Source organism: Talaromyces marneffei, chromosome 1 (genome assembly GCF_009556855.1).
Source record: "Talaromyces marneffei chromosome 1, complete sequence".
Taxonomy (NCBI): domain Eukaryota; kingdom Fungi; phylum Ascomycota; class Eurotiomycetes; order Eurotiales; family Trichocomaceae; genus Talaromyces; species Talaromyces marneffei.
In genome coordinates, this window is record NC_072348.1 from 2,480,819 (window position 1) to 2,500,394 (window position 19,576).

At 46.2% G+C, this 19,576-nt stretch overlaps 7 protein-coding genes across 7 annotated transcripts; 4 read left to right on the forward strand and 3 right to left on the reverse strand.

The window, feature by feature from the left end:
• Nucleotides 1-1,176: 1,176 nt before the first annotated feature.
• Nucleotides 1,177-1,771, forward strand: EYB26_000917 (uncharacterized protein; the record flags this gene model as incomplete). Its single annotated transcript, XM_054260230.1, has 2 exons — nt 1,177-1,632; nt 1,724-1,771. The coding sequence occupies 2 exons, from the start codon at nt 1,177-1,179 to the stop codon at nt 1,769-1,771; spliced, it is 504 nt and encodes a 167-aa protein (XP_054116205.1).
• A 3,444-nt stretch (nt 1,772-5,215) lies between these two features.
• EYB26_000918 (uncharacterized protein) lies at nt 5,216-6,283 on the forward strand (the record flags this gene model as incomplete). Its single annotated transcript, XM_054260231.1, has 2 exons — nt 5,216-5,700; nt 5,759-5,780. The coding sequence occupies 2 exons, from the start codon at nt 5,216-5,218 to the stop codon at nt 5,778-5,780; spliced, it is 507 nt and encodes a 168-aa protein (XP_054116206.1).
• Nucleotides 6,284-8,089: 1,806 nt separating this feature from the next.
• Nucleotides 8,090-10,384, forward strand: EYB26_000919 (uncharacterized protein; the record flags this gene model as incomplete). Its single annotated transcript, XM_054260232.1, has 2 exons — nt 8,090-9,085; nt 9,141-9,143. The coding sequence occupies 2 exons, from the start codon at nt 8,090-8,092 to the stop codon at nt 9,141-9,143; spliced, it is 999 nt and encodes a 332-aa protein (XP_054116207.1).
• A 477-nt stretch (nt 10,385-10,861) lies between these two features.
• Nucleotides 10,862-11,260, reverse strand: EYB26_000920 (uncharacterized protein; the record flags this gene model as incomplete). Its single annotated transcript, XM_054260233.1, has 2 exons — nt 10,862-10,941; nt 11,017-11,260. 2 exons carry the CDS (start codon nt 11,258-11,260, stop codon nt 10,862-10,864), a joined length of 324 nt encoding a protein of 107 aa, XP_054116208.1.
• A 1,508-nt stretch (nt 11,261-12,768) lies between these two features.
• On the forward strand, nt 12,769-17,015 carry EYB26_000921 (uncharacterized protein; the record flags this gene model as incomplete). Its single annotated transcript, XM_054260234.1, has 4 exons — nt 12,769-12,919; nt 13,001-13,043; nt 13,101-14,320; nt 14,692-17,015. The coding sequence occupies 4 exons, from the start codon at nt 12,769-12,771 to the stop codon at nt 17,013-17,015; spliced, it is 3,738 nt and encodes a 1,245-aa protein (XP_054116209.1).
• Nucleotides 17,016-17,097: 82 nt separating this feature from the next.
• On the reverse strand, nt 17,098-17,619 carry EYB26_000922 (uncharacterized protein; the record flags this gene model as incomplete). Its single annotated transcript, XM_054260235.1, has 1 exon — nt 17,098-17,619. The coding sequence occupies one exon, from the start codon at nt 17,617-17,619 to the stop codon at nt 17,098-17,100; it is 522 nt and encodes a 173-aa protein (XP_054116210.1).
• Nucleotides 17,620-18,723: 1,104 nt separating this feature from the next.
• EYB26_000923 (uncharacterized protein) lies at nt 18,724-19,364 on the reverse strand (the record flags this gene model as incomplete). Its single annotated transcript, XM_054260236.1, has 3 exons — nt 18,724-18,878; nt 18,961-19,063; nt 19,233-19,364. The coding sequence occupies 3 exons, from the start codon at nt 19,362-19,364 to the stop codon at nt 18,724-18,726; spliced, it is 390 nt and encodes a 129-aa protein (XP_054116211.1).
• Nucleotides 19,365-19,576: the final 212 nt, after the last annotated feature.

Consider the following 19,576-nt stretch of genomic DNA (forward strand, 5'->3'; position numbering starts at 1 on the left):
ACTCACTTTACGCTTTTATCCTAAGACGCGGAAACTACTGACTGACATCGCGAACCTCCGAGGGCTGTTATTGGGCAAAGCACAATTCCGTCTCTAGCCGGTTTTTTTTTTCTGTGGGATCTTGCAGACCGCTTGTCTTGCTGATTGTCCGAAGGAAGTTCAAGGACCTGTTTTTATTGCGTAGATCCACGGCACATGATATGAGTCAGGTCTCGGTGAGTCATGTGGCTTGTCTGATATTTGATCTCGCCATGTTTCAAGAAAACGTTGTGGCCACGACCTCCAAGGTTCGTGGATTCTTATCGGAATTCGGCCGTGGGGTAGACGCATTAGAGATTCACCGGTACTATCAAATCCTGATTGTGGCATCGACAATCATGCAACAAGAAAAATACAATTTAGAATAGCTTTGTATTCAATTCTTAAAAACGTATTGATAATGTTTTGTTCTTTGTACTTACCTTACGTTTCAAGAGTATGTCATGACAGGCAGGAAAATTTGAAGCGATAGTTACTAGTTAGGGCTAGTTAGGGCTTGCCAATTCATTCCTTCAGACACCGCCACGCTGAGGCGTAGTATCCACCACCACGTATGTTTGACAACTGGCAAATGCTACACCTGAAGAATTTTAAGCATCTCGAAAGTCTTGTAAGTGTCTTAATGCTACGTGGCATACTAAGTCTTGCCTCTGACGTCAATATATGACCATGGCGTGCTGTTATACTAGTGTTGACAGTCTGTAACTCCGTAGTGAGCCTACAATTCAAGTCTATAGTTAGGATGTACTATGTAGTTCAACATACACACGGGAACAACGATTTTCCAGGCAACGGCATATACGACAAGAATTTTCCGTCCCGATATCTCAAAAACTGACAGGTCTACGCTACGCACCGTAAGTATGTATCTTTCTCTTTATGGCACTCACTATGGACCAGGGTAAATATTATACCGGCGTATCGTCCTCCGTATTGGCTGCCTCCAGCCATGCAAACATACTACGGTTGACCCCGGTGATTTCCCTAGTACGGTGGGCCTTACAAGGGTTGGGATCCTTTAGGCGGTCAGGATAATATGGCTTACCGCCTGCCTAATTTATTTATTACTAAACCTTTAGTATCCTATCCGTACGCGCTCCGGGACGCGATTTACAGAGTAAATAATCAATCAATAATATGCCTACCACCCCAGAGCCTACTACAGCCCCAGAAGCTGCCCCAGAAGGTGCCCGAGAAGCTGCTTCTGGAGGAGAATCGAAGCCCTATTCTACACGTCTTAATAGGGATGACCGTATTCGCATATTAACACTACGAGAAGCTGGTTTTACCTATCTACAAATCGCTTCACAGCTTCATATTACTCATGACCAAGTTCAATATACGTGTCAAAGCCAACAAGCTACACCTAAAAAGGCTCGAGGCAGGACTCCAAAGCTCTCGGAAGAAGATGTTGACCGGGTTATTGATTGGATAAGCTCTTCAAAACGTACGCGCCGTATGCCTTATTATAAGGTAATACGTGAGCTTGATCTTCCTATTGGAGCTACCGCATTGGCTCGAGCACTTAAAAAGAGAGGATATACGCGTTGCAAAGCCCTACGAAAGCCTCCTCTATCAGATGAGCATAAACGTGTACGTTTAGCATGGGCTCTTGAGCATGTTAATTGGACAATTGAGCAATGGAATCGAATCCTTTGGACTGATGAGACGTGGGTTACCTCAGGCTTCCATAAAAGAATCTGGGTCACTAGAAAAGCTGGTGAAGAGCTAGATGATACGTGCTTACGTACATCCGTAGCCCGGAAACGTGGATGGATGTTTTGGGCTTCATTTCATGGAGATATCAAGGGCCCATGTCTATTTTGGGAAAAGGAATGGGGCTCAATTGGCTCTGAGAGCTATTGCGAAAGGACCGTACCCATTATTGATGGATATATTCGTTTAAATCGACAACAATCAATATATCTCCAACTTATGCAGGATGGAGCTCCGGGGCATGCGAGTAAAGAGACCAAAAAGGAGCTTCAAGAGCGGAATATCTATCCAATTTACTGGCCGGCTTTCTCCCCTGATCTTAATCCAATTGAAGCGGTATGGAATTGGATGAAGGATTGGATCCAGGAACAATATCCTAATGATGAGCAGCTTTCTTATGATCGATTACGTGAGGTTGTACGCGCTTCTTGGGATGCCTTACCGGAGCAATTTCTCAAGGATTTGATTGATTCTATGCAGGCTAGATGTCAAGCTGTAATATTGGCCGAAGGTGGCCATACAAAATATTAGCTTAGTAAGCAAAAATTACATGGCAGAATCTATTGGCACCTAACCCCTGCAAGAAAAATCGTACTAGGGAAATCACCGGGGTCAACCAGAGTACAAAAACGGTCAAAAAGAGCCCTGAGAGTCCTAAGAATAACAGCCAGAAGCACGGCCGCGTAGTTTGCCCGAACCAATGGTATTCCCGAAGCAGGGAATCGTAGCGCTGGTGGCGTCGGTTAGGCCGAGTCTATCGCTGACGGACACTCCGAGCGCCGCCCAATTGCAGATCGCAGCGGGGATCTCAGCTCGAATGTGCCCTGTGGGTACCGACCAATCCGATTCTTGAAATGTTTTGCCCCACGTTCGTCTTTCTTCTTACTTTTTGTACTGAGTACGTACTACGTAAGGAAGACTGAAAAGAAAGGACTTCGACACGGGGTTCTGTTCTCCTTATTACTTGATACGCACCTGCCTGATGTTAGAGTCAGATTCTAGGTCTCTCCCTTTTTCTTCTGTTGGCTTCTTTGTTCCGCAAAGGTTACTGTTCGTGGCCGCATTACTCCGTACAAAAGATACGTACAAATCTTACCAAAGTCAGGGCTGAGTACAAGGTTTGGCCTAGTCAATACATAACTAAACAATCGATCTGACCTCGATATTGCCATGGGTCCCTTTGCTCAAATGTTAGATGTAGTCTCCCTCCAAGCCTCGCAGGCTCAAAATCTGAGACGATAATCCTTGCTCAAAAATGAGTATTTATTTACTCACCCATAGTATATAGACTCAGAGTCATCCATGGTTCGATCGGGGAACCAGGCGGCAACGATCCGTGGTTGCAAAATTACCTGGATAAAATACAGGATTTACGGGCCGCTCCGGGAAAATAAAAAGAAACGTGATACAGTATTTAATTTACATACACTGTATTCTTGTTCCATTCATGAACAATTGACTTGACATGAATGTCTTGATGATCTGAAAGCAGACATAGATAGGACATCGCCGAATTTCGCTTCATTGGCAGGACATCAGCATTTTCAGCTTCCTCAGGACTGTAATATGTAGTAAGTACATATGTAGATCCAGTTAGGTGGTAAGTTATATCGGTCACGGGTCCTACCTACATCCTATGATATGAGCCCAACATCTCTGTGATATAATTGTTGGTAATTTACAGACGGTACCCGACCTCGTGACTCGCCTCGTGGGAGAAAGAGCACATGCATGTCGTGATTTCTAGAAGCAAGGAGTTCTCTACATGCTTTTTCTGAGCTGATAGATGTGTTATGTGCTGATCATCATTCATTGTAGAATATGATTGATGTGAACAAATTTTGTGATTTGCATAATCTATATCAAGTCTGAAGATTTCCTGTTCGGTACTAATGGAAACAATAGTAACCTGCATTACACCGAGATTTTCGAGATTCTTCCCAGTTTCCGAGATCGAGAGGTTGTGGCAGTGCTGAAGTACGCAGATTCTGCTGTTATGCAATACCGTGAAGCTACTACTCTGTTGATGGTAGACTGTTAACCGGGCCTCATATGAGGACTGTGCTGTATCACACAGTCCTAATCGGGAAGGACGTCTACATGATCGAATGCGTCACTATCCAGGATTAAGGGACCATGTTTGAAGATCAATAAGAAATCTATTTCTAGATCCGGAGATTTCGATGATTTTAAAATTCTTCAGGACCAAGGTGTGCAGCATCAAGGCTCCATGATTTACTTCCTCAGAGTGCTAATTGTTTCAAACTCGGGATCTCAACGAGTGTCGTTGCTTGTATACGCGCCCACCAACACGGATGTATTGCGCCAGCAGCATTTGAGACTGCAGCTTGACGTTGATTTCTTCAGCAGCCGCCTGCATGCCAAGTTGACGCATTAAGTGTTAATGAATTATGTCTCAGAAGATTTTTTGTGGGTTCGTTGTCGATGTGGATGCAGGAGGAAAACTGTGCGAAGTATCTGTACGTAGTACGGCATGGTACAATACTGGAATGAAACGGGCGTACTGACATGACATGAAATTACGGATACGAGCGAGTGCCACCACTAAAGATTGACTTGCATATAGTTTACTCCGTAGGCGAGTAAGTTATTTTTACTTTACGCTACGATCATACTCTGTCATCCTCCGTACATACTCTGTAGTAACTACCGAGAAAACATCCAGATGCAACTGCAGGAGATCGCGGTCCCCCCCACTAGGCAGCTCGGTCTGTCCTTTAGTCTATGCGACATACTCTGTAGTCATACGTTCATGACGGGAGTCAGGTAACATAGCATACTATGTATGTACATACACCGTTACAGGCACTAACTAACTTGTGCAGATTTTGCCCCCTCCGCTTCGTCGACATCGTAAGATTCTTGGCTAGCACGTACGTAGTAGTAAAATACTGAAATAATACTCCCACTCATACTACGCCCGAGCATATCTGATCCCTCTTACCTCTTCGGGTCATTCGTCCTTAAACCCAAAAACTCTTTCCTCTTCCCTCTTCCTATTTCTTCCTCGCTCCTCCATCCACATTTATACTTCTTAACCTTCCTTTCTCACTAACTATTTTCTTTTTTATTCACTATTGTGCTTTTGACGTCCTCTCTTTTCTTTTTATTGTCCAACTATATGACTTGACTTTCTTAATAACTAAACGCGCTTTCGCCCACACCACGAAACCAAACAAAGTTCCCTATTTCGGCTAACTCTACGATCAACTAAAATAAACTCAACCCAACGCTGCTATATCGGACAGTCTGTGCGATACCATTTCGAATAACGGTCCGTAAGAACGAACTATCGTCGTGTGTCAATTTATCATCCCGAACACCTGGAGTGGGCGGATGTCGCTTTTATAATTTCGTTTCAACAAATATATTACAAGAGGTTGTATCAACGTCACATCAGACGTCTATTTATTGAGGTTATTTCCCTCATTTCATAATAATGCTTACAGCTCTGTTGCCCGCTTCTGCGGCAGCGTTTGCCCCCCGTGGTAATCCGAATGTTGTGTTGGGTCGCAAGGTTGAACAATGGCTCACACTGACCCTCAAAAGGGTCAACCGTGTCAAGAGACCATTGAATAATCCAACTCAACACACGCGATGCCTGACAGAAACTCTCTCCTCGCCAAATGCCATCTGGACTCTCTGCTCTCTCATGTTCCCCAAGGCCCCTGACTCCGAACTCCCCAAGGACGAGAACCCGTTGGTCGATGCCATGTTCAATTATCAGATGATCCATATCGAGGCTTATGTGGTACATGTGGACATGGTGTCGCAAAACGAGGTAGCTTTCAAGTTGACTCCCGAAACAATCGAGTCCTTGGTCGACTTCCACAAGGACATCTTCTCCGTGGACACGGCCGCAAGCACCTGGGACTGGCCCGAGAAGGAAACCCAGCTCAAGAAACTGCAAGAAGAATTCGTGCAGTCCGTCAACAAGTTCATCTACCGCACCAAGGTTCAGGCTCTGGAAGGAATGGAAGAGGATGGCGCAGGCGAGCTGCTAGGCGGCCGAAGCGAAGATGCAAAGACTGCCATCCTCAACCTTTTCGTCCCTTTACTTCCACCTCCGCCTCCAAGAGTCCCTGATGTGGTCCGACCACCTCTGCTTCCCAGTTCTACTATCTCGGAGGATTGGTGGTCTAGTCCCGTCGAACAACCTGTCATGCCGGTAGAAGCTTGGAAGGTAGTCCCCTCGAGTCCTAGCCCCGTGTCCTCATGCGATGGCGCCCCAAACATGTGGACGACCATGTCAATGTCCATGGCTGAAGCTCAACTTCCGTCCCCGGCACCTTCCTTCAGCCAGCCATACACCACAGCTCCATACGACGCGGTTCAGTATTATAGTGCTCCCGTCACTATGGCTGCTCTTGCCGCGCTACCTCTTCCTAGCATGTTGATCCAACCATGCAGCACAGCGGCATCCATGAGTGGTTTTGGTGGTGGCTTCGGTGGCTACACGGAACGATATCAAGAATTCCCGGCGTTGTCTTATGGCACAACTATGTAAGCGCCGACTACAGAGCTCAGTATGACACCAAGTCCAAACTGCGGAGCCTCCCCCGACCAACACCAGAAAACAATGTTTCGTGCAGGCATCAGCATTCAGCAGGCATAATGAAGGCGTTAGCGTTTGATACGATACCAACCACCAGCGGTGATACTCCCTCTTTGTTTTATATTTTGTTGCATCAACGTCTCGATGTTTTGCATGTTTTTGGTTATTAATTTTTTTTGTGAGATTTTCAGCAAGCGTTTGTTCTGTTTTGTCCTTTCATTTCTTCATTGCATAAGAACCGGCGGGGCTATCTGAGATATACCAATTGTTTTTACATTGCCAACCCTATACATTCCCCAGGAGGAGATTGTGGTGAGGGATTGATTATTCATGTTCATGAAAGACCTTGTTAGCCTCGCGGCTGGATACGACTGCATGTTTATGTCTTTTGTTTCTACTGTCCGCACTTCATGTTTTCGCACGGCAAGGGCGACGAAGGGATGGATGAGGAAGTTGAACACAGTGCGTGTTGTGTGCTGGTACCTCTACAGTTGGCTTGGACCATTGCAGCTACCAGTATCACACAGGCTGAGTCATCTCTATCCTCCGCCCATCTTCGCCCCGAGACCAACCATTTCATTCCAGCATACTGTGTATGCGGACTGGCAGAATCTTTTTTATTAAAAAGATATGGTGAAATGGGCGGATTCTGCGACAGCGCGGTTTTCTGGGGTTGGTTCATCTGGTTATGACAACCCAGCCGCAATTATTGTCTCTGCCGGGGGAGGAAAGAATGGACATGGCCAAAGAAGCTCGATTGAGGTTTCACAGTCCGTGACTGGGACGCCTGGATTGGCCTTCTAGATGAATTCATCAGCCATGTTTATCCTTCCTCCTCGAGAAAGACCATTACCCTTTGTGATAGGGACATCCTCCTATCACTGTCTCCGGTGCTGGTTATTGGAGACCGACCTCGAGTTCAAGGAACCGAGTCAAAAAACGGATGCTGGATAAATATATATAACTTGAGCTTTTTCTTTTTTTTTTTTTTATCAAATTTGGATCACTCACTCCTCCAATTTTTTTTCTTGCTTCTTTTTTCAGTGAATTATTTTCATCTGATTAATGGTCTTTTGGCTGCAGAGGCGGGGTTTTCTTCTGTGTGCTTTGATCGTGGAATACTGTATCTACTTGATTCAGACAAAAAAAATGTAATCTGAATAGTAGGACACAATCCCTTGTGCTCTTCTCTTCGTAGGTAGCTGTTTCGAACACACCAGCCGTAGTTGTATGGTAAGTTGGTATAACACAGCTCCAACACCGTCACCGAAGGCACGGTGAGCCGGAAACAAGCGGATAGCGAGACAGTATATCTTGAGGCGCAGTAAGTGAATACATGCAATGAAGTAATACGCTGTCGATAATTCCGGCCTGTGAATATCTCTTCTCTCATCAGAGCGACATACGGTTGTGTGTAACTAAGTTGTATGTGCTGAGCAAAAAGTGATGTTCGCGTCGGATTGTTGATTGATGACGTCGTGGGGAACCTGGATCTGGACGAGAATCTGAATGACGGACTACAACATCCCACCTAACTTAGTACTTACTTACTCCATAGACTTATGCCACGATTGGCTATTTTATTGCTGTCTATAGTGTTTTATTTGTTCTGATTTTCTGTCTTGTTGTCAATCCTTGTCTGTTTAACTGGGGTGATGAATGAGGTAATAAGCCGATAGGGTGAGTACCTCAGGCTTCGTTTATTTTGGTTCTTATTGACAACATACGAGACAGACCAATGAGACTGAGAGACTGAAAATGGCAGAGCTTCACGAAGCCCTCTCATACCTGAAACCCGTAGCCTGGGAAGAAGTCCCCACGTCTTCTTCATCCTCGACAAGTGACCTGCACCAATACACCCGCGAAATCCTCACCAAAGCACGACTCATCACCGAAACAGTCCCAGAGCAAAACACGTCGAGCTCATCATTAAGTTATGAACCCTTCTCCCAATCACATCTCGATTCACTACGGAAAGAATGGGGCAAACCCATCAAGATGAATAATGCAAAGGAGAATCCGTTGAATATTCCAATCTATAAATTGTCGGGAAAAGATGGCAAGGGTGCATGGTTTGCTCGTCGGAGTGTTCACAAGGGTCTGCCATTTAGTAGATGGAAGTCGAAGATGCAGGTTGAAATGGACGAGACTCTACGGGCTCGTCAGGAGGAGCTCAAACAAGGTCGGATACCAACAACGAGTATACGGGGCATAGGCGGGGACAGGAGGTTAGAAGATATTGACATTCGGGACCCAGAAACAGAAAAGGTACTGGGTAAAGTAGAGGTTTACGAATTGTCGGCTCAGTTTCCTGGACCGACTACTCCGCGTGATTTTGTCACTTTGATGATTACCTCCGATGCAATGTTGGGTGATGGCGCGGATGGTGACCTCCCTTTACCACCCGCTTATATGATTGTCTCCAAGCCTTGCCAACATCCAGACGCTCCGGAGCGGGATGGTTATATCCGCGGTCAATACGAGTCTGTCGAATTGATCAGAGAGCTACCAATAGAGAAAACCACAGCAAAAGGGACGCATGCGAAACGATCAGCCAGCACTCGTCGTGCAAACACCCATGGGCGGGACCCCAACAGCGCAATAGATAGCAGAAGTACCAAATCAAATGGAAGCTCAAGAGGGAAAACTGAACCGCCTGTGCCTGTTGACGCGGACGGAGAATCTGGCAATGAGGTTGATGATCCCAATCCAGTGGAATGGATCATGATTACTCGAAGTGACCCTGGTGGCAGCGTACCTAGATGGATGGTTGAGCGCGGAACTCCAAAGAGTATTACCGGTGATGCAGTGAAATTCTTGAACTGGGCTTCAGAGCCGGATTTGCTTGGGGAAGGTGAGGACAGTGCTGATATCGCCGAAGTGACCGAGAGCGTGGAGAAGGAACAACGAGTTAGTGTTGACGGAGCCGATAAAGGGCGACCGTCAGCTAAAGACGTGACAGTCGTTGCGGATCAAGAACCTGATGCCGTAGGAACGGGAGGTAAGGGCATTGAGCAATTGGATCAATCATTGGCGCAAAATGAGATCTCTGATAGGCCTGATGGAGAGCAACGGAAAGATGGTAGCTTTCTATCTAGTGTTGCTAAAATGATACAAAAATTTGTCCCAAAGGCAGTGCTCAACTACATACCTGGCAGTTTGAGCCCGTCCCCTGGAGAAGAGAAAAATAGTCGGACTGTTGCTATGAAAGATGCTAAAGCCGGACGAAGTGAAGGTGAACTGAGCGATGAACCAGGGGAGGAAGGCAACGATACTGAAGAAGCCGACGATGATACTTCCTCCATGGCTAGCGACGACAACTTTGCTAGTGCTGGATCCCATATGTCTCCCGCTGTAAGCAGGGATTGGAGACCTCCGATCTACATTGGTGAAAGCTCGAGTACAAATATCTCACCTCAGTTAGCGAGTGGAGTGAGCTCCGAAGCTGCACTGGTATCAACACCACAAAGTGACGCAGCCAAATCCAAACCATCGCAAAAAGAAAAAGAGCTCGCCAAACTGAACTCTCGGAAGCGAGAGACCGAAGTGAAACTGGCGACCATCCAATCCGAGATTCGAGAACTTGTTGGACAAACAGGGAGTAAATCTATTAAAAGCGACGTCGACAGTACTCGCGGAAGCATGCGCAGTGTCGAATCTGACGCCAAAAATGAAGAAGAGAGTGGGAGCAGCACAACTACCGCTAAAGAAGCAGCGCAAACCCAGAAACGACTCGACAACCTCTCACGGAAAGAATCGAAACTGGTCTCACGGCTCAATAAGATTGAAGCACGGCAACTCAAATTCATTCGGAAACTGGAAGCAGATCAGCGCAAGGCTGCGCATCGTGATGAAAAAACGCGGTCAAAGTCTGAAGTTGACAGTCTGAAAAAAGAGATTTCTAGACTTCGCAAGGAAGTGCGTGAACTACGAGATGAGAGGGCCAAATGGCTCGATGTTGTGGGGAGGTTACAGAAGGAGAATACGGCATTACTTGGGCAGATGCAAAAGAATGGTCAGGTTGGGAATGCGTCAGGGGATGGGGGGGAGTGAAGCCGCTTGCAAGGCTTGTATACTTGAGATTGGCGCAGGTTCATGCATTGGGTGGCATTTGTACATGTTCATTGATGTAGAGTACACGATTATGCACATTTGAGGGTTGGTTAGTTAAACATGCATAGAGCATGTTGTGTACTATATTTGACGACAATAATGACATCTGATATATGACGTTGATTGAAATCTGACTTCATAGGTTTGCCATCAAAGATATCGCAAACATACTATGACAGCTGAAGGTTTTTTGGAAGAGTTTAGCTTCTGGTATGCAACACTTATTGCTCTGATCTTCATTGTCCTCCCCACAAGCCCGAGGTCTTCTGATGGAGCCACGACGGTTCTTCGATGGTTCAGCCGGTGTATCCAGTAGACAGGAAGTCAGCGAAGAGAAAACTGGCTTGATTATTCATGCTAGTTGCTTGCGCGCTTGTTCCCGCGACCAGCCTTGTTGAGCTTTGACCGTGATCGTTCTCATCCCTTTATCGTCATCGAGAGTCCATAAATCGTCGTATTTTCGAATCGTAGCGCTATAGAACCACTTAATCTTGTACCTAGACACCACAAGACAAAATCAGCACAGTGATCACTCAACCAATCTCTAATAAAACGATAAGGACAAATCATACCTCCGGCGGATTCCCAGCCCCCCCGAATCATCTTCTCAATCATCATCGTGCGCACTTTCTCCTTGGGTTCACCCATTCCAATCGCCAGATACTCCAGAAGAGGCGGATGACCAATGTACGAAGCGTAGCTGTCGCGGACAATATTGGAGGTCCATTCGTACTTGGTTGTGTCGGCGTGCCCGGTACCGACGTAGCGGGTTTGGAGGGCCTCGAGGTTTTGGAGGGTACGGAGCTTGTCTGCCATTTTGATTATTCTACCGGAAGATGAGGGTCGTTGAAGTGCGATGTGATATCAGATTGTCGTGAGAGAGTTGGAGGTTGAGAGAAAGGGAAGTCTTTCTCAAGATCCACATCGAATTAGGGGTGTGACAAATGCCAGCCAATAGAATCTTACTGAGGCCCCACTTTATAAGTTGCGCGGCAACACCAGCAACACTACATATAATTATATAGTTATATATATTTTCAAATATCAACAGACAGCGCACCCCTCGGATATCGTCAACCCCCAACGTGCTCAAATTCGCTCGCTAAAATGAGAATTGGATTCCCTAGACTCACTACTTCTGATATCAGTGTAGATTTATATGCGTTTGGCATACAAAAAAAAGCACAGTCGCTGGAAAAGTAAGGTCTTGATACTATTTTATACGGAAAATATATGGCTAAGCAGGATTCCAGAGTCGCGCTAAGTGTAAATTCTGCCCCTAGCATGCTTCACACCACAGTACGCGTGAGAAAGCTCACCTTATAAAGTGCAATCGCTTCAAAAAGGCTCTCTCACCAGATTTTTGGGTAAATCTTGAAACTATTTACGAGGTAGCAAAAGCAAGCTTACAGGAGAGCCAAAAAACGCTATAAGAGAAAGGCCTAGCATTAGCAAAAATAGCCATTCTAATAAGCATATCAATCTCCTCATCCGATTTTGGTATCTTTATAAAAAGACCTATCTCTTATAGCGTTTTTTGGCTCTCCTGTAAGCTTGCTTTTGCTACCTCGTAAATAGTTTCAAGATTTACCCAAAAATCTGGTGAGAGAGCCTTTTTGAAGCGATTGCACTTTATAAGGTGAGCTTTCTCACGCGTACTGTGGTGTGAAGCATGCTAGGGGCAGAATTTACACTTAGCGCGACTCTGGAATCCTGCTTAGCCATATATTTTCCGTATAAAATAGTATCAAGACCTTACTTTTCCAGCGACTGTGCTTTTTTGTATGCCAAACGCATATAAATCTACACTGATATCAGAAGTAGTGAGTCTAGGGAATCCAATTCTCATTTTAGCGAGCGAATTTGAGCACGTTGGGGGTTGACGATATCCGAGGGGTGCGCTGTCTGTTGATATTTGAAAATATATATAACTATATAATTATATGTAGTGTTGCTGGTGTTGCCGCGCAACTTATAAAGTGGGGCCTCAGTAAGATTCTATTGGCTAGATTCTGAAGTCCTGTACTATGATTGGTCTAATACATGTGGTCACGTGCCTGCGCAGGACCTGCCTTGTTAGGCTTGACAAAAAATCGGTGCATGTCAGGTGTGGGTCCTGACATGTCACACCCTACATCGAATAGAACACATAAACGCTAGTACTGAATAGGAATAGTCATATAATGTACCGCCAAATCTTGAGCAACATTTCTTCAAAAGTTCCAGCTTGTAAGTGAACCTGGAATTTATTTGAAATGATTGATAGTTGTTGGCTGTGGAATGAGCATGTCCATGTCTAACTGCCTATTGTACTGGCAACCGTGATGGAAAGGGAGCAAAGAATCCCCCTCTCAACTCGCATTGCCTTGCTTGTCCATGCCCACTTTGACGCTCTGCCCGCACGTTATAAGCCACGTACCCGTGATGATGGCTCTAGAGAATGGGTTCCAATGAGTGGATTTGTTGCTGTTCAAGGTATGTCGTGACTTGTCTTTGGAAACTGCAAGTCGTGATCCAGTCGTGGAGATTCAAGGCGGCTTACTAACCGAGTATAAGGACAGGACACCCCGTCAGAAAAGTTGACTTGCGTAGCAATTGCGTACGTGGACAACGCCAACCTCAATTTCTTTAATGCAAAATATTGATTCATCTACAGGACTGGGGCAAGATGTCTCTCCGCATCTCAAATTCCAGAATGTCGTGGCATGGTCCTTCATGACTGTCATGCCGAAGTTCTATCTATTCGGGCCTTGAACTACTGGCTCATTAACGAATGCGCCACACTCATCCAGCAGGAGCAGCAGGATCCAGTCTCGTGTTCTAGTCAGACCAATGAGAAGACGCCATTCGTTCGAAGACGGGGGAATAAAGGATTAACTGGCATGAACCCTCCATTTGAAATACATCCTGATGCAAAAATTTACATGTATTTAACATGTGCTCCATGCGGTGATTGCAGCATGGAGCTTTGCATGGCCGAGCAAGAGGACGCGACACCCTGGATTGTTCCACCAACAGCCGACGTAAAGGACGACCAGCCAGTTCTCCTAGACGGCAGGGCTCATTTTTCAATTCTCGGCGTCGTTCGTCGGAAGCCATGCCGAGCAGACGCAGAATCTACCCTCAGCAAATCATGCTCGGATAAATTGGCTCTTCGACAAGTGACTTCACTTCTTTCGTATCCCGCTAGTCTTCTTATTGCGCCCACAAGTAGTGCCTATATCACCGCACTGGTGCTCCCAGAAGAAGAAATCTCTCAAGTGGGATACGAGAGAGCATTTGGTGGCGGTCCGACAGGCCGAATGAGAGCGCTTGTCGGCCGGACTTTCCCTGCGTCGGCAACAAATGTTGAATATCGCTTTCGGCCTTTCAACATATTATCTGTCTCAATGGACATAATCAAACCTATGTGGCCATTTGGAAAATACAGATCGGATATCGCAAGGAAGGCCAGTAAGCCCGGCAACATCTCTGCTGTATGGATCGCATCGGCCTCACTACTCAAACCGTATCAAGTCTGCGATACGACGCCTATTGAGCACAAACTCAGAATAAGCCCAGAGTCAACAGCCGTTGTCGAATGTATCATTGGTGGTGTGAAACAAGGCAGTAAACTAAAATCAATGTCTCTACGGGGGGCATCCGTCCTTTCCAGAGTCAAGATGTGGTCATTAGTCCACGAAATTTGCACAGAACTCAGAGGTGAAGCTTCTAGTTGGCAAGATATACTTGACTCAAAGAGCTATAGCGACTTTAAAAAAGGAAAGAGTGATGCCGAAGCTGGATTACCTTGGTTAATAGCCCGGTCGTTGGCCGCAAAAGAAGCAAAACATGCGCTCAAGCCATGGATTCCTAACCACGGAGATGAAGAATGGTGTAGAGCGGATATATTAGCCCTTACACAAGAAAATAAAAAGAGAAAACATGTATGAATGCAAAAATCCCTGAATGTTGAACAACATAAAAAATAAGCAAGCCCGACAGGGGGCGGCTGCCTCAGGCATCAGATATTTTTCCTGGAGATTGTGACGGAGGTCGAGAAAATAATTCCGCATCAACTTTCATTCCGTTTTCACCATCAAGTCATGCGCCAACCTTCCGTTTAATCTTCTTTCCCTCTTAGTTATTAATGTTCGGAAGGTCGTCAAAATATGCAGCAGTCTCTATACGACCCTACATAGCACCTCTACCCCGAAGGCAGCTTGTAGGGCTGTCGAACCGTTACTCAAACTTTTCTTCTGTCGCAGACAACAGCTCTGCCAACCGACCGGACAACGACCAAAAAGCCCCTTCTGCTTCCGATTACGAAGATGACGATCCGCATATTGAAAGATATAAACGACACGAAGCTCGAATACAGAAGCTCGACGTCGACGCCCTAGGAAAACCCGGTCAGATCGTTGTTGTTCCGCTCAAAAGACCGAGACGCCCAAGGATCAAGCGGCAAAATGATCGAAAATCCAACGATTCTTCTACGAAAGCCGCCTCACCTGTGTCCGCCGACTTTTTTGTTAATAACACGAGCAAAGAAAATGACAGCAACGATTATATCGCTTACCTCGAGGAACTCCGCCCGTCGTATTCGCCCGGTGACACCGTATCGAGAGAAGAATATATCGGGCTTCTAGCCAAGATTGAAACGGCATTCACGTTAAACCAGCTGTCGAAATACTATTATAGTTTTCCACAACGTCCCATGCCAACATCGTCTAAGGAAGACATTGAAGTCGATCCAAACAACAACAACAACAACAACAACAACGCGAATAATGACGACGAACAGTGGCAGGCCATTGCAAGTCATGAGACGGTACCGGAGGAGGATAATACACCATCAAGCAAAATGGACTCAAAGTCTCAGAAAGGCAAAAAGGCGAATAAACTTAGAAAGGACATATTGACAGAGCGCATTATTCGAGACTGTTGGCAGCTCGAAGTACATGACGAAATGGGCAGCTTGAAAGTAAATATTCCATCACAGGTCATATCTGTCATCTTGTCATCGGAACAATATTCTTTGGAGGAGCTGGCGCATTCTCATGGCACAAAGATTGAACCGTTCGGCTCGTTGAATTTCATTCGTGTCTCGGGTAATCGCAGTGCCTGTGAATCGGTTCGAGAGATTGTCAAGGCATACAGTGCAGAAATTCACACGGAGTCATTCGAGCAGCCGCTCCTCAATGATAAAGCCTGGTTGATTGACGGCAAAGAGGCAAAGGGCAGGTTCTTGGAGTCAATAGCGCAGACTCTCGGCATATACATAAATGATCCAGGTCGAAGTTCGGTTGCCTCTGCGGCTTATACTGCAAAGGACGAGGATTTTGTTCGCTTGAAGCGGGACTTGGAATTCGCAAACTCTGCGCAATCTGCAAATGAACAGGTTCCTTTCTGTGCTGATGTGCCGTCAAGCGCCAGTGGTTTCATGAAACAGATCTCAACGAAGCGTAGACAAGTCATGTCCCTACTAGAAAGAGAAAAGCCGTGGTCGAGATGGGCTATACCGACATCAATTCAAGACTACAACGAGAATTCACTACCACCGTTATTCAGCCAACATAAACCTACCTTTTCGTCAGAAATTCTTCAGGTGCTGAGAGAAAAATCGACCAAAACGGGCCAACATGGCCTTGAGGAGAAATTGTCCGCAACAATTGGACAATGCCTCTTCCGAACCCCTAGTAGCTTGGACAGCCTGACTAAAATCCACGCTACTCAACTAGGAGAAAACTCCTTTCCTCGTTATTTTCACGGATGGCTTCATCCAAAGGGCGAGTCTCTCGTGAGAACCCGCCGAATATTTCCAGGGGATAGGACGCAGATCAGACTGCATCGATTCAGAATGACTCCGTGCGATCCAAATGATAGCAAGCTACCTATTCTCGAGGTCGAGATTTCAGTTCCCTGGGTTAACGCTCCGGAAGCCAAGTTCCCATTTGCCGGACCAGAGCTTTTGAGTGTCAAGGTTATCGTGGAAGAGACTAGTATAGACTACCTTCTACCCGAGATCAACTACGATATCCGTTTCACGCGAGCACTTAGCCGCGAAGTATTTGCAGTGAATGGGACTGAACAGCCCGAGGCTTTGCGTGACGCACTTTTATCTTCTTTGAACAAGGTGCTCATCGACCCGAAGCAGCCGTTTCCACCCAGCTGTCAGGTACCAGTTCCGGCAAAGCCGTTACATGACATTCTACCTGATGAGGCGCAGAACTCTTCCGAGTTTGCTGACACGATAGAAGGAAAGTATTGGTTTCCCGGCGTGCAGCAAGCCCTAGGAACCATGGTACGAACGTACGAGTATTCCGGCGAGAGACTCTGCTACAGCCCTAATGTCAAGGGTTCTCTAGACTCGAAAAGTGACCAGCTCAATCTTGAGATGTTTGTCAACAGCATGCCTTCGTATTATACACGATTGCAGCGTCGCAATAATGTCGATGAAACGCTTGATCCTGCAAGTGATACTGTGGAGCAGGAATTCCGTGCCTTCTATATGACGGCTTGTCAGCTGGCGATAGAATTGACGCAACACAGTTCGCGAAGAAGTCGGGCTGATGAAGGACACTTCTATTGAGCCATTTCTTGACCTCGGCCGAATGTATTATATTCTTTGGTTCTTCTGTATAATATTTACACCATTTGCTTTATTGACATTCTCATTCTCTTCGTGCAACTTTGTAATTTGAGCTCACAGGCTCGATCTCATCATCGCTTCCAACCTCCCTCTTCACCCCCCTTAGATAGCACCCACAGCTACCCCCTTCGCTAGCATCATTTTTGCGATTCTGATTGCTTCGAGGGACCAACTCCACATCCCTTTCAACATGACTTTCAACCTCAACAACCCTATCCTCCAACATCATCCCAAAATCCTCCACACTAACAACCTTATCAAACAACCGCTGCTGACAATCCATCAAATTCTCCAGTCGATCCTCGACCTCGCTAAACTTGCGCTGCACATTGAGCTGTGACATCGCATTCATGAATTGCGAGAATGTCGAGATGTGCTGCTGTAGTTGTTTGAGGGTTTCTTGGTGTGCGTGCCGTTCTTGGAGGAGGCACTGGCGCCAGTGTGCGGCTTCGAGGGTGTGGCGTGTTTCGAGGGTTTGCAGCTGTTTTTCTAGGGCCTTGATTTGGTCGGTAGTTGACTGTTTGGGTGGTGGACGCGGTGGCATCTTGAACGATGATTGCGCTGGGATCACTACATCCGCAAAACATTGCGCGTATAAATGATAACTAACCTGATGCCCACAGTCGCAGTATGCGCCCGGAACAGTTTGTTTCTGCCGATAAGACTCACAGCTACATCGCTGATCTGTCAATGCTTGATGAAGCTTTATGAACATGCATCTTCCAGTTGGTAGCCCACTGTTTGTAGGTGGTATCGACACCGACGACGTCGTTAGCTCTTCATGTCGTTGTAGTGACTGTTTCGTTTCTGTCGAAACGCATATATCTGACGCCATTGATATCCTTCCTCGCAGACTGACGTGTCAGAGCCCTAATCATTGTTGTTTCCGCTTATGGAAAGTTTATGTGAATTGCCTGTTTTGGTACTGTGGCATCTCAACCTACAACGGTAGAATAGGCTTTGAGGTGTCAAACGTACGTGGAATTCAGTAGATATTTATAGGACCCAGTAAGACTGAACCTAAGGTTTGTTCCAATAACTTGCGTTGTCAGCGAGTGGGATGGCATGTGGACGCTTTTATCCTGGCGTGGGATAGACTTCGTCCAGCACTGACCGGGGAGGAATGTTAAGTATGTCCTAATCTGTTTGAACCCCCCCAGTCTACCCTCGGTCTACGTCAACGGATTGTATCCCGCGTGCACACACTAAGGGCTAACATCACGGCGAAATGTCTAGCATGGAGTGGGTTGTGGCTTGACAACATATGGGGGTTGTGATATACCTGAGGATTGCAGAGTGCTCAAGCTCGTCTCTCAACTGGTACCAGCATCGCTAGTAATTTCCAATTAGCGAATACTCGCCAACTAATCTCGTACAGAGTAATACATAATCGGTGGAACTTATCCAAGTCATACCAATATGAACAGGCTATAGAATCGTAAATTTCCCCGAACGGGATTCCCCACGGACTGGACGAGTATGATCTCCGCATCCCCCACACCAAAAATTTGCATCGACGAAGGGGGAAACATGATACGTAAGTTAATGCACTAACCAACTAACGTTAAGTTCGTTAAGTTATTGATCATGGAGTACGTAAGCTTTAAATTCAAGTTCATTCCTAGCAAAAAAGAAAAGTGCTCCAGGGCTATTTCCGGCCCTCGACCATAATAATATGATACCCAAACCCAGTCTTGACTTCAGCATATTTGGGGCTTGCGGTCGTGCTCGGCTCAAGCTCATATGCCACTTTCTCAAAGTCGCCGTGTAGACTTCCGCGCACTTTCCAGCCTAGGGAGCCACCTGCAAGATACCCCAGAAGGAGTGGGAGTCAGTACTAGCTGACTGGATGGTCAGTTGCGTTGAGCTTGGGGAGATAACGAACCTTGTCGGGCTTTGTCCTCTGAGAATTCTCGGGCGACATCGTCGAATTTGGCGCCGTTGCGGAGCTTTTCTAGAGCTTCTTCTTTCTTGGAGTGTTTCTCGCACTGTGCCAAGTAGTCAATTCACAACCATTAGTGGCAAGGTCTATATGTTGGTGTTTGTTTATCGCTTCTATGGGGAGACTCGGGACTTGGGGGAGATTCCACCAGACACTTTCCAACATGATTCATACGAAATAAGAAATGGGACTCAAGAGTAATCAAATGTACACACCAATATATGTCGAACATTAATCGAATTGGCAGCCTTTAAGCCCTTGCCTTTCCCCTTATCGTCGCCATCCGAGGTGTCTTTTGACTCTTTTCCCTTGCCTTTGCCTCCTTTGGTGTCTTTTTTGGGGCCCATGGGGACAGGTTTTATGGGAGATATTTGTGGGAGATGAGAGCTGATAGAGTTGAGGACGAATTAGTGCAGGTTTGGACTTTGTTTTGATATGAAGTCTGTTGTTTCATGGATGGAAGGAAAGGAATTTGTGGGGTTGCCTCTGTTCCTGCCTTAGGCAGAAAATAGCTGTCCTTTTCTTAATGATCTGACAGTTGATATATTCTTTCAACATT